This window comes from Salmo salar, chromosome 25 (genome assembly GCF_965601325.2).
Source record: "Salmo salar chromosome 25, fSalSal1, whole genome shotgun sequence".
Classification (NCBI taxonomy): domain Eukaryota; kingdom Metazoa; phylum Chordata; class Actinopteri; order Salmoniformes; family Salmonidae; genus Salmo; species Salmo salar.
Window position 1 is genome coordinate 52,702,470 of NC_138315.1, and position 15,031 is coordinate 52,717,500.

At 43.4% G+C, this 15,031-nt stretch overlaps 1 protein-coding gene across 1 annotated transcript in view; it reads left to right on the top strand.

The window, feature by feature from the left end:
- The first annotated feature begins 735 nt into the window (after window positions 1–735).
- LOC106586935 (neuropilin-2) overlaps window positions 736–15,031 on the top strand; it is a 258,021-nt gene continuing 243,725 nt past the window's right edge. The window contains exon 1 of the mRNA XM_082969249.1: window positions 736–1,357. Coding sequence (XP_082825375.1) covers window positions 1,285–1,357 — 73 coding nt within the window. The 5' untranslated portion in view covers window positions 736–1,284. The remainder of the gene's footprint in view (window positions 1,358–15,031) is intronic.

Consider the following 15,031-nt stretch of genomic DNA (forward strand, 5'->3'; position numbering starts at 1 on the left):
AAATCAAAGAAAGAAAGAAAGAAAGCTCCAGCAGACAGACAGACAGACAGGCAGACAGACAGACAGACAGACAGACAGACAGACAGACAGACAGACAGACAGACAGACAGACAGACAGACAGACAGACAGACAGACAGACAGACAGGCTGGCAGGCAGGCAGGAAGACAGGCAGGCAGGCAGACAGACAGACAGACAGACAGACAGACAGACAGACAGACAGACTGGCAGGCAGGCAGGCAGGAAGACAGGCAGGCAGGCAGGCAGGCAGGCAGACAGGCAGACAGCAGGCAGGCAGGCAGGCAGACAGTGAGTGGTCCTCTTTAATCAGCGGCTGTGAGGAGGCGGGTCTAGGTGCTGACTGTAATGTGATAGCTGCTCCCTTCTAACGCTTTTATATACACACGCTGCCTTGCCTGGCTTGCCTTGCCTGGCTTTCCGACTCTCTCAGCGCTGCTGGAAGACGGAGCCTTCAAAACTCAAGACAGAATAGTCCGAGCAGAGTAGAGGAAGGAGCTACTAGCGGGGACAGCGAGAGAGAGAGAGAGAGCACAGTGTTACTTCTAGATTATTGAACACAGGGTTTTTCTAACGGCAAATATAACGTTTTTTGATGAGCGTTGTATGGAAGAACGGTTTTACGCACTAACGTTGGACATTTGGACTGCTTCGTTTAGATTGTGCTTTTATTTTTTGGGGGGTGGGGTGGGTGGGTTTTTTTTTTTTGGGGGGGGGGGACAAGTAAATGTACTGGAGGGAGAAAGTCAAAGGAAAGATAAGGACATATGTTGTCACTGGATTTCGAGGGAACCCAACAAAAAAACGCACTTGAGATATCAGCTCACGGAAAGCGTCAAATCAGTGGACGAAAACCGCTACGGACCTTCTGAATTGATACAGATGATTTGGTTTTAAGCTGTATTTTAGTCTAGTGTTTTATTTCGTTGGAATAGAAGATCATCTGAATGATATTTATGTTATATATATTTTTAAATGTTTTATATTGTGGTGGTTTTTGAATCTATTCAAATATTGAATTGAAATAACCTGGGCAAAATATTTATATATATATATATATATTATTATTTTTTTAAAGAGGAAAGAAAATAAGGTGGTGGGAATGTAAATCGCCGCTGTGGGGAACACCGACCACGGATAGACCGTTCTCGGTGGAGACGCGTGTTACGCGTGAGGGGAGAAAACAAGTTTGTAAAGGTACGAGGAGGACTTTTTACTGCGAGTTCTTCTCTCCAAAGATCGGAAGAGTAAAACTTCACCCAGCGACATGGATATATTAACGTGGCTGTGTGGATGTTTACTGGCGGGTTTCTTACCACAAATAGTTATCGGTGAAGAAGGTACGTCTTGTTTTTGTATGTTGTTATGAGCGAAACCTTTTTGCAGCCTTACAACTCCTGTTCTCACCAATGTGTTATGTGCCGTTTGAAATAGGATTTTGAACCGCTTTTGCTTCAGCAGAAATATTACCCATTATAAATATATCATTATATTTCCTTCTAAAGCCTTCGTGGAAAATAAGAAGAGAACAATGTATTTCCCTAGTCTAGTCTTCTCCAACTAGTCTTTCCGATTTGATTTAGATATGGGATTGAAAATCTCGTTCGGTTTTTCAGTATAGGTTTTAATATTAACAAATCAAAATGAGTTGTTTTTTTTGTTATATCTCCCGGACAGTCAGTTATTCAACGACATGTGTCGTGTGTTTTAAACGTTGGAACTGTCAGCGGGACTCGACGTGCGTAGAAACCGCCGCGGCGGTTCTGTTTTTAAGGGGAAGGATCATTCCTGACGCCGCGGGCGTCACCGGGAACCGGTTCAGATCTCCGGTGGACTCGGTGCTGCTGTAGTCTCTTAAATAAATACATTTCCTCACAAAACCTACCATTTAAAACAAAAACAAAAAAGTGAAATAACGTTTCAACTAAAATAGCCAATATTTCACTGAGGTTATAATAGAAATGTTTTATTGTAGTGAGGGATTTTTAGAAATAATGAATTGTGTTGTTGGTATCATCAGGAAGCGTCTGTTGAAATGACCAATGTTCCCTGATAAGTGTTTAGATACAATAGTCAACGGGTTAGTTAGTTAGTTAGTTAGTTAGTTAGTTAGTTAGTTAGTTAGTTAGTTAGTTAGCTTCACATAGAGGCGAATCTACACTAAAAACATGCTCTGTTATCATTTTTACTATGCTCATTAAAAGACAACAATGTTCTTTAATCGTCAGATTAACCTTTTGATTATATGAGTGGATTATGTTTTTTTGTGGGGATTTAATTTGACTTTCTTGGTTCTAATGATATGTGTTTAAATGTTCACTTTAAATGTAATGATTTGCAGTCTGTTTTAGTGTAAACATAATGGTTTATGTTTCCAATATTGACCATTTTTATCATTTATCCCCATCATAATTTATAGGCTTGCTACAGCGTTACCCGCGAGGAGGCTATTTCACCTCCTAACAATCCATATAGCTTGTGGCTAAAATGCCTAGGCAGTGTTTCAATTGATTGCTGTCAAATGATAGTTTGTTTCTAGCAAATCAGAACATTATTTTTTTTGTTTGTGTCTGTTACACGACGTAGCCTACAGCGGGGAAGAAAAGTCGCCGTGGAGGTAGTCAGACTATCACTTGAACCAACGCTTGTATTTGGCCATTCAAAATGGATCGACTTTTATGTTAAATGTTTCTGTTGAGAGTGTAGAGAGGCTTGGAGGACCTTGACGGAGATTAGTCCGGTGTAGAGCTCCATGACCGGGACCGTGTAGACAGACTCTGAAAACTAACGCAGGGCTAAAACGTTTATGAGGAAGACTTCTGGTTTTTTCTTCTCCTTCCTTCCTTTCTTTCTTTCTTTCTGTCTATTGGATTTCACGAATGACATATTGTTTTCTAATCTCAAACATATTTTGAAAAGGTATATATCTATTTTTTTTATTTGCTTTAAAACCATATTTATATAGAGTTAGGACATTGACCGTATATATCGTAGAACAGTAATAACATTGTAATAACGCGATGTAACGTTGATCAGGCTACAGTTTCCTTTTGTTGAATTAGATACACTTTATAATGAATTGACCTTTATGTCATAGTAATAACATGGCAATAACACAATGGTACACATTTTATCCATCACAATTCATTTATAATGTTTGGAGGAACATTTTTTTTTTTTACCAGGGGTGTTGGAAGGTATATAACCCTACCCTAAGCTATTACCTTATTTTCAAGATGAACGGCTTTTAACTGAACAAGCATGACTGCCCCCAGGCCACCTGGAACAGTAGCCAGGAATCAGTATCTCTTTCTGGGGAAGAAAACCATTAGTTTAGCCTGGTAGACTGCTGGTGCTGCTACTGCTGCTACTGCTGCTCTCCTCCCTTCATTTATACCGATATGAAGAGCTAGTTAAACAACTTGACTAGACTGAATGCTGCGTGTGTGTGTGTGTGGTGTGTGTGTGTGTGTGTGTGTGTGTGTGTGTGTGTGTGTGTGTGTGTGTAAGACAGAGAGAGACAGATAGAGAGAGAGAGACAGATAGAGACATAGAGAGAGACAGATAGAGAGAGAGAGAGACAGAGAGAGAGCGACAGAGCGACAGAGAGAGAGAGAGAGACAGAGAGTGAGAGACAGAGCGACAGAGAGAGAGAGAGAAGTAGGCGTTCAGTCTGATTCAGCCAGGGCAGCTCATCATATGGGTAAATAAACCTTTTGCTAATTATCAGTTGACATATCCTCTCACTACGGAAGTGGAAACAATTATTGGCTACTGCTAGTCAATTACAGAACTACAGACAGAGACAGCTTCCTACATAGCTCAGAGAGACAGAGAGAGAGAGACAGAGAGAGAGAGACACAGAGAGAGAGAGAGACAGAGAGAGAGAGAGAGAGACAGAGAGAGAGACAGAGAGAGAGAGAGACAGAGAGGGAGAGAGAGCGAGACAGAGAGAGAGAGAGACAGAGAGGGAGAGAGAGAGAGAGAGAGAGAGAGAGACAGAGAGAGAGAGAGAGACAGAGAGAGAGAGAGAGAGAGAGAGAGAGAGAGAGAGAGAGAGATAGAGAGAGACAGACAGAGAGACAGAGAGAGAGAGAGAGAGACAGACAGAGAGAGAGAGAGACAGAGAGCGAGAGAGAGAGAGAGAGAGAGAGAGAGACAGACAGAGACAGCTTCCTACATAGCTCAGGCAGTATGAAGCTCTCTCAGCCATTTATATGCAGATGATACAGTCTTATACTCAACTGGCCTCTCCCCGGATTTTGTGTTAAACGCTCTACAACAAAGCTTTCTTAGTGTCCAACAAGCTTTCTCTACCCTTAACCTTGTTCTGAACACCTCCAAAACAAAGGTCATGTGGTTTGGTAAGAAGAATGCCCCTTCTCCCCACAGGTGTGATTACTACCTCTGAGGGTTTAGAGCTTGAGGTAGTCACCTCGTACAAGTACTTGGGAGTATGGCTAGATGGTACACTGTCCTTCTCTCAGCACATATCAAAGCTGCAGGCTAAAGTTAAATCTAGACTTGGTTTCCTCTATCGTAATCGCTCCTCTTTCACCCCAGCTGCCAAACTAACCCTGATTCAGATGACCATCCTACCCATGCTAGATTACGGAGACGTAATTTATAGATCGGCAGGTAAGGGTGCTCTCGAGCGGCTAGATGTTCTTTACCATTCGGCCATCAGATTTGCCACCAATGCTCCTCGTAGGACACATCCCTGCACTCTATACTCCTCTGTAAACTGGTCATCTCTGTTTCCCCGTCGCAAGACCCACTGGTTGATGCTTATTTATAAAACCCTCTTAGGCCTCACTCCCCCCTATCTGAGATATCTACTGCAGCCCTCATCCTCCCATACAACACCTGTTCACTCCCCCCTATCTGAGATATCTACTGCAACCCTCATCCTCCCCATACAGCACCCGTTCACTCCCCCCTATCTGAGATATCTACTGCAGCCCTCATCCTCCACATACAACACCCGTTCACTCCCCCCTATCTGAGATATCTACTGCAGCCCTCACCCTCCACATACAACACCCGTTCACTCCCCCCTATCTGAGATATCTACTGCAGCCCTCATCCTCCACATACAACACCCGTTCACTCCCCCCTATCTGAGATACCTACTGCAGCCCTCACCCTCCACATACAACACCCGTTCACTCCCCCCTATCTGAGATATCTACTGCAGCCCTCATCCTCCACATACAACACCCGTTCACTCCCCCCTATCTGAGATATCTACTGCAGCCCTCATCCTCCACATACAACACCCGTTCACTCCCCCCTATCTGAGATATCTACTGCAGCATACAACACCCGTTATCTACTCCACATACAACACCCGTTCTGCCAGTCACATTCTGTTAAAGGTCCCCAAAGCGAACACATCCCTGGGTCGCACGTCTTTTCAGTTCGCTGCAGCCAGCGACTGGAACGAGCTGCAACAAACACTCAAACTGGACAATTTCACCTCCATCTCTTCATTCAAAGACTCATTCATGGACACTCTTACTGACAGTTGTGGCTGCTTTGCGTGATGTACTGTTGTCTCTACCTTCTTGCCCTTTGTGCTGTTGTCTGTGCCTCAATAATGTTTATACCCTTGTGTTGTGCTGCTACCATGTTGTTGTCATGTTGTGCTCCGACCATGCTGTGTTGCTACCATGCTGTGTTGTCATGTGTTGCTACCATGCTGTGTTGTTGTCTTAGGTCTCTCTTCATGTAGTGTTGTGTTGCTACCATGTTGTGTAGTTGTCTTAGGTCTCTCTTCATGTAGTGTTGTGTTGCTACCATGCTGTGTTGTCATGTGTTGCTACCATGCTGTGTAGTTGTCTTAGGTCTCTCTTCATGTAGTGTTGTGTTGCTACCATGCTGTGTTGTCATGTGTTGCTACCATGCTGTGTTGTTGTCTTAGGTCTCTCTTCATGTAGTGTTGTGTTGCTACCATGCTGTGTTGCTACCATGCTGTGTTGTTGTCTTAGGTCTCTCTTCATGTAGTGTTGTGTTGCTACCATGCTGTGTTTCTACCATGCTGTGTTGCTACCATGCTGTGTTGTTGTCTTAGGTCTCTCTTCATGTAGTGTTGTGTTGCTACCATGCTGTGTTGTTGTCTTAGGTCTCTCTTCATGTAGTGTTGTGTTGCTACCATGCTGTGTAGTTGTCTTAGGTCTCTCTTCATGTAGTGTTGTGTTGCTACCATGCTGTGTAGTTGTCTTAGGTCTCTCTTCATGTAGTGTTGTGTTGCTACCATGCTGTGTTGTTGTCTTAGGTCTCTCTTCATGTAGCGTTGTGTTGCTACCATGCTGTGTTGTTGTCTTAGGTCTCTCTTCATGTAGTGTTGTGTTGCTACCATGTTGTGTTGCTACCATGCTTTGTTGTTGTCTTAGGTCTCTCTTCATGTAGTGTTGTGTTGCTACCATGCTGTGTTGTTGTCTTAGGTCTCTCTTCATGTAGTGTTGTGTTGCTACCATGCTGTGTTGTTGTCTTAGGTCTCTCTTCATGTAGTGTTGTGTTGCTACCATGCTGTGTTGTTGTCTTAGGTCTCTCTTCATGTAGTGTTGTGTTGCTACCATGCTGTGTTGTCTCTCTTGTCGTGATGTGTGTTTTGTCCTATATTTAAATGTTTATATTTTTAATCCCAGGCCCTCGTCCCCGCAGGAGGCCTTCTGCCTTTTGGTAGGCCGTCATTGTAAATAAGAATCTGTTCTTAACTGACTAGTTAAAGAAAGGTTCAATAAAATAAACAAAAATCCATCAGTCAGTGTTTTCTACAGTTTTATAATCCAGTGCTTTCTACAGGATTATAATCCAGTGTTTTCTACAGTTTTATAATCCAGTGCTTTCTACAACATTATAATCCAGTGTTTTCTACAGCATTATAATCCAGTGTCTTCAACAGCATTATAATCCAGTGCCTTCTACAGCATTATAATCCAGTGTTTTCTACAGCATTATAATCCAGTGCCTTCTACAGAATTATAATCCAGTGCCTTCTACAGCTTTATAATCCAGTGCTTTCTACAACATTATAATCCAGTGCCTTCTACAGCTTTATAATCCAGTGCTTTCTACAGGACTATAATCCAGTGTTTTCTACAGGATTATAAACCAGTGCTTTCTACAGCATTATAATCCAGTGCCTTCTACAACATTATAATCCAGTGTTTTCTACAGCATTATAATCCAGTGCCTTCTACAGCATCATAATCCAGTGCCTTCTACAGCATTATAATCCAGTGCTTTCTACAACATTATAATCCAGTGCCTTCTACAGAATTATAATCCAGTAATTTCTACAGAATTATAATCCAGTGCTTTCTACAGCATTAAATTCTAGCGCTTTCTAGAGCATTATAATCCAGTGCCTTATACAACATTATAATCCATTGTTTTCTACAGCATTATAATCCAGTGCCTTCTACAGAATTATAATCCAGTAATTTCTACAGAATTATAATCCAGTGTTTTCTACAGTTTTATAATCCAGTGCTTTCTACAGGATTATAATCCAGTGCCTTCTACAACATTATAATCCAGTACCATCTACAACATTATAATCCAGTGTTTTCTGCAGAATTATAATCCAGTGTTTTCTACAGGATTAAATTCCAGTGTTTTCTACAGGATTATAATCCAGTGTTTTCTACAGCATTATAATCCAGTGCTTTCTACAACATTATAATCCAGTTTTTTGTACAGCATTATAATCCAGTGCTTTCTATAACATTATAATCCAGTGCTTTCTACAACATTATAATCCAGTGCCTTCTACAACATTATAATCCAGTGCTTTCTACAGCATTATAATCCAGTGCTTTCTACATTATTATAATCCAGTACCTTCTACAACATTATAATCCAGTGCTTTCTACAGCATTATAATCCAGTGTTTTCTACAGGATTATAATCCAGTGTTTTCTACAGCATTATAATCCAGTGCTTTTTACAGCATTTATAATCCTGTGCTTTCTACAACATTATAATCCAGTACCTTCTACAACATTATAATCCAGTGCTTTCTACAGCATTATAATCCAGTGCTTTCTACAACATTATAATCCAGTACCTTCTACAACATTATAATCCAGTGCTTTCTACAGCATTATAATCCAGTGTTTTCTACAGGATTATAATCCAGTGCCTTCTACAACATTATAATCCAGTGCTTTCTACAACATTATAATCCAGTACCTTCTACAAAATTATAATCCAGTGCTTTCTACAGCATTATAATCCAGTGCCTTCTACAGCTATATAATCCAGTACCTTCTACAACATTATAATCCAGTGCTTTCTGCAGCATTATAATCCAGTGTTTTCTACAAGATTATAATCCAGTGCTTTCTACAGCATTATAATCCAGTGTTTTGTACAGCATTATAATCCAGTGCTTTCTACAACATTATAATCCAGTGCTTTTTACAACATTATAATCCAGTGCCTTCTACAACATTAAAATCCAGTGTTTTCTACAACATTATAATCCAGTACCTTTTACAACATTATAATCCAGTGCTTTCTACATTATTATAATCCAGTACCTTCTACAACATTATAATCCAGTGCTTTCTACAGCATTATAATCCAGTGTTTTCTACAGGTTTATAATCCAGTGTTTTCTACAGCATTATAATCCAGTGCTTTTTACAACATTATAATCCAGTGTTTTCTACAACATTATAATCCAGTGCTTTCTACAACATTATAATCCAGTGCTTTCTACAGCATTATAATCCAGTGCTTTCTACAGGATTATAATCCAGTGCCTTCTACAACATTATAATCCAGTGTTTTCTACAACATTATAATCCAGTGCTTTCTGCGTTGGCTTGTCTGTTTGCGTCACGTGTAAAAAGCTTGGTATGTTATGTAGTGTTCTATCTGTCTGTTTGACTCGCGGTCCAAGTTCGGTGTTTACTAGAATTGAACAGCTGCACTTTCTCTCTCTGTGTGTGTGTGTGTGTGTGTGTGTGTGTGTGTGTGTGTGTGTGTGTGTGTGTGTGTGTGTGTGTGTGTGTGTGTGTGTGTGTGTGTGTGTGTGTGTGTGTGTGTGTGTGTGTGTGTGTGTGTGTGTGTGTGTGTGTGCTTCACTACTTTATGTTCAACAGTTTGAGAGGACAATGTTGTTGTTCTGGTCCTGGAGAGAACTCTCCTAATAACTTATCGTGTTTGTTTTTCACACTTTACTTCAGCAGATATCTCGCCGTGATTCGATTACCAGAGATTTTATCCTAGATCTTGTACACAGTGGACTCAAATCTATTAAAAAAACAAAAAAAAAGTAATTTGATTGTATCCTAGTTCTGGTTAGCTCGGAAGTACATTGTGTTGTTTGTCCTCCTGTGCTGAAAGGATCTTACTCTTTCCTCTCTTCTCCATAAAATCCTTCCCTGGATGTGTTTTGGGACCTCTTTGTCTCTCTGGCTCTCAGATCTTCTATGTAGTTTTCCACCGTGGTTTAAAATAAGGCACCTGGCTAGGGTCACGACCCCCCCTACCACACACTGGCTAGGGTCACGACCCCCCTACCTCACCCTGGCTAGGGTGTGTGTGTGTGTGTGTGTCTGTGTGTGTGTGTGTGTGTGTCTGTGTGTGTGTGTGTGTGTGTGTGTGTGTGTGTGTGTGTGTGTGTGTGTGTGTGTCAGAGAACTCTGTGTGCCGCGTCCTGTTTCATCATTCTACCTGATACATCAGAGAGAGAGAGAGAGAGAGAGAGAGAGAGAGAGGTCTACCTGTTTCATCATACTACCTGATACATCAGAGAGAGAGAGAGAGAGAGAGAGAGAGAGAGAGGTCTACCTGTTTCATCATACTACCTGATACATCAGAGAGAGAGAGAGAGAGAGAGAGAGAGAGAGAGAGAGAGAGGTCTACCTGTTTCATCATACTACCTGATACATCAGAGAGAGAGAGAGAGAGAGAGAGAGAGAGAGAGGTCTACCTGTTTCATCATACTACCTGATACATCAGAGAGAGAGAGAGAGAGAGAGAGAGGTCTACCTGTTTCATCATACTACCTGATACATCAGAGAGAGAGAGAGAGAGAGAGAGAGAGGTCTACCTGTTTCATCATACTACCTGATACATCAGAGAGAGAGAGAGAGAGAGAGAGAGAGAGAGGTCTACCTGTTTCATCATACTACCTGATACATCAGAGAGAGAGAGAGAGAGAGAGAGAGAGAGAGAGAGAGAGAGAGAGAGGGAGAGACAGAGAGAGGGAGAGAGGTCTACCTGTTTCATCATACTACCTGATACATCAGAGAGAGAGAGAGAGAGAGAGAGAGAGAGAGAGAGAGAGAGAGAGAGAGAGAGGTCTACCTGTTTCATCATACTACCTGATACATCAGAGAGAGAGAGAGAGAGAGAGAGAGAGAGAGAGAGAGAGGTCTACCTGTTTCATCATACTACCTGATACATCAGAGAGAGAGAGAGAGAGAGAGGTCTACCTGTTTCATCATACTACCTGATACATCAGAGAGAGAGAGAGAGAGAGAGAGAGAGAGAGAGAGAGGTCTACCTGTTTCATCATACTACCTGATACATCAGAGAGAGAGAGAGAGGTCTACCTGTTTCATCATACTACCTGATACATCAGAGAGAGAGAGAGCGAGAGAGAGAGGTCTACCTGTTTCATCATACTACCTGATACATCAGAGAGAGAGAGAGAGAGAGAGAGAGAGAGAGAGAGAGAGGTCTACCTGTTTCATCATACTACCTGATACATCAGAGAGAGAGAGAGAGAGAGAGAGAGAGAGAGAGAGGTCTACCTGTTTCATCATACTACCTGATACATCAGAGAGAGAGAGAGAGAGAGAGAGAGAGAGAGAGAGAGGTCTACCTGTTTCATCATACTACCTGATACATCAGAGAGAGAGAGAGAGAGAGAGAGAGAGAGAGAGAGAGGTCTACCTGTTTCATCATACTACCTGATACATCAGAGAGAGAGAGAGAGAGAGAGAGAGAGAGAGAGAGATCTACCTGTTTCATCATTCTACCTGACGGACACACAACCGTCTCTGATGTGGAAAACAACCATAGATGTGATACTCTTTCCTAGCACCCAGACTTTCCTGAATAATCCACTCATATTTTAATGACGGAAAGGGATCACTGAATGAGTTCATCTTTCATTATTTCAACAACCTCATTCAAATGTTTTTAAGCCTATTTTATTTTTTTTTAGGATGGAAACAAACTCCCACCGGAAACTATGAAGGAAATTAATCTGCAACTCTCTGAAAACAAAGTCATATATTTGCAATTCAGGCCAACAAACGAGAATGTAGTTTAATCTCGCAAGGCGGGCAGGAAGTGCTGAAATGGTGAAACAGAATTTTTCAGGATGAGAGGAAGAACATCTGTATTTTCATTCCCACCGTTTTCCTCTTGTTTAGACTGTGTGTGTGTGTGTGTGTGTGTGTGTGTGTGTGTGTGTGTGTGTGTGTGTGTGTGTGTGTGTGTGTGTGTGTGTGTGTGTGTGTGTGTGTGTGTGTGTGTGTGTGTGTGTGTGTGTGCACGCTTACAGTAAGGGAAAAAAGTATTTGATCCCCTGCTGATTTTGTACGTTTGCCCACTGACAAAGAAATGATCAGTCTATAATTTTAATGGTAGGTTTATTCGAACAGTGAGAGACAGAATAACAACAAAAAAATCCTGAATGTCAAAAATGTTATAAAATGATTTGCATTTTAATGAGGGAAATAAGTATTTGACCCCTCTGCAAAACATGACTTAGTACTTGGTGGCAAAACCCTTGTTGGCAATCACAGAGGTCAGACGTATCTTGTAGTTGGCCACCAGGTTTGCACACATCTCAGGAGGGATTTTGTCCCACTCCTCTTTGCAGATCTTCTCCAAGTCATTAAGGTTTCGAGGCTGAGGTTTGGCAACTCGAACCTTCAGCTCCCTCCACAGATTTTCTATGGGATTAAGGTCTGGAGACTGGCTAGGCCACTCCAGGACCTTAATGTGCTTCTTCTTGAGCCACTCCTTTGTTGCCTTGGCCGTGTGTTTTGGGTCATTGTCATGCTGGAATACCCATCCATGACCCATTTCCAATGCCCTGGCTGAGGGAAGGAGGTTCTCACCCAAGATTTGACGGTACATGGCCTAGTCCATCGTCCCTTTGATGCGGTGAAGTTGTCCTGTCCCCTTAGCAGAAAAACACCCCCAAAGCATAATGTTTCCACCTCCACGTTTGATGGTGGGGATGGTGTTCTTGGGGTCATAGGCAGCATTCCCCCTCCTCCAAACACGGCGAGTTGAGTTGATGCCAAAGAGCTCCATTTTGGTCTCATCTGACCACAGCACTTTCACCCAGTTGTCCTCTGAATCATTCAGATGTTCATTGGCAAACTTCAGACGGGCATGTATATGTATTCTTGAGCAGGGGGACCTTGCGGGCGCTGCAGGATTTCAGTCCTTCACGGCGTAGTGTGTTACCAATTGTTTTCTTGGTGACTATGTCCCAGCTGCCTTGAGATCATTGACAAGATCCTCCCGTGTAGTTCTGGGCTGATTCCTCACCGTTCTCATGATCATTGCAGCTCCACGAGGTGAGATCTTGCATGGAGCCCCAGGCCGAGGGAGATTGACAGTTCTTTTGTGTTTCTTCCATTTGCGAATAATCGCACCAACTGTTGTCACCTTCTCACCAAGCTGCTTGGCGATGGTCTTGTAGCCCATTCCAGCCTTGTTTAGGTCTACAATCTTGTCCCTGACATCCTTGGAGAGCTCTTTGGTCTTGGCCATGGTGGAGAGTTTGGAATCTGATTGATTGATTGCTTCTGTGGACAGGTGTCTTTTTTACAGGTAACAAGCTGCGGCTAGGAGCACTCCCTTTAAGAGTGTGCTCCTAATCTCAGCTCGTTACCTGTATAAAAGACACTCGCCAGCCAGAATTCTTTCTGATTGAGAGGTGGTCAAATACTTATTTCCCTCATTAAAATGCAAATCAATTTATAACATTTTTGACATGTGTTTTTCTGGATTGTTTTGTTATTATTCTGTCTCTCACTGTTCAAATAAACCTACCATTAAAATTATAGACTGATCATTTCTTTGTCAGTGGGCAAACGTACAAAATCAGCAGGGGATCAAATACTTTTTTCCCCTCACTGTGTGTGTGTGTGCGTGCGTGCGTGCGTGCGTGCGTGCGTGTGTGTGTGTGTGTGTGTGTGTGTGTGTGTGTGTGTGTGTGTGTGTGTGTGTGTGTGTGTGTTTAGCACCATTTAGTCTTATTTATGGAGGGGAATGTTGTGATGTGATCATGTACAGAATGTACAAACCACAAAGTTAGCTAGCAGACAGCGGTGGACAGGAAACAGTGCTTGTTTCTGCTGCTAAAGGGGACAACATCACCGCTTCTGATCGCAGGAGGAAAACGGATGGTGGATGGGAGAGGAGAGGAGGGAGGCTGGGAGAGGAGGGAGGCTGGGAGAGGAGGGTGGCTGGGAGAGGAGGCAGGGTGGGAGAGGAGGGAGACTGGGAGAGGAGGGAGGCTGGGAGAGGAGGGAGGGTGGGAGAGGAGGGAGGGTGGGAGAGGAGGGAGGGAGGCTGGGAGAGGAGGGAGGCTGGGAGAGGGAGGGAGGCTGGGAGAGGAGGGAGGCTGGGAGAGGAGGGAGGCTGGGAGAGGAGGGAGGCTGAGAGGGAGAGGAGGGCGGCTGGGAGAGGAGGGAGGGTGGGAGAGGAGGGAGACTGGGAGAGGAGGGAGGCTGGGAGAGGAGGGAGGCTGGGAGAGGATGGAGGCTGGGAGAGGATGGAGGCTGGGAGAGGATGGAGGCTGGGAGAGGAGGGAGGGTGGGAGAGGAGGGAGGCTGGGAGAGGAGGGAGGGTGGGAGAGGAGGGAGGGAGGCTGGGAGAGGAGGGAGGCTGGGAGAGGAGGGAGGCTGGGAGAGGAGGGAGGCTGAGAGGGAGAGGAGGGCGGCTGGGAGAGGAGGGAGGGTGGGAGAGGAGGGAGACTGGGAAAGGAGGGAGGCTGGGAGAAGAGGGAGGGTGGGAGAGGAGGGAGGCTGGGAGAGGAGGGAGGCTGGGAGAGGAGGGAGGCTGGGAGAGTCTGTCTCTCTCCTCACCAGGCCTCCCTTTCTCCCTCCCTGTCTGTCTCTCTCCTCACCAGGCCTCCCTGTCTGTCTCTCTCCTCACCAGGCCTCCCTGTCTGTCTCTCTCCTCACCAGGCCTCCCTGTCTGTCTCTCTCCTCACCAGGCCTCCCTGTCTGTCTCTCTCCTCACCAGGCCTCCCTGTCTGTCTCTCTCCTCACCAGGCCCCCTGTCTGCCTCTCTCCCCTGTCTGTCTCTGTCTTCTGATAAATGGAGATCTTTTCCCAGAGAACATTGTGACTATCTCCCAGCAATATGGATGTTCAGTGGACAATAGATCTCTCTGTCATTGGGATGTCATTGTGATGTCATTGTGATGTCATTGTGATGTCATTGTGATGTCATTGTGATGTCATTGACAGACCTCAAATAAGAAGAAACCATCTGTGATCATGTGATGCTTTGAGTGACACCCAGTTTGGTTACAGTTCACCTCCACCACAAAGCCTTCTGTGTCGATACTATAATCTGACTGGGTACTGGGTATCTCTCACTGGGTATTTTGTGAATAATCTAACTGGGTATTTTGTGAATAATCTGACTGGTTATTTTCTGAATAATTTAACTGGGTATTTTGTGAATAATCTAACTGGGTAAATTGTGAATAATCTAACTGGGTATTTTGTGAATAATCTAACTGGGTATTTTGTGAATAATCTAACTGGGTATTTTGTGAATAATCTAACAGGGTAAATTTTGAATAATCTAACTGGGTATTTTGTGAATAATCTAACTGGGTATTTTGTGAATAATCTGACTGGGTATCTTGTGAATAATCTAACTGGGTATTTTGTGAATAATCTAACAGGGTAAATTTTGAATAATCTAACTGGGTATTTTGTGAATAATCTAACTGGGTATTTTGTGAATAATCTGACTGGGTATCTTGTGAATAATCTAACTGGGTATTT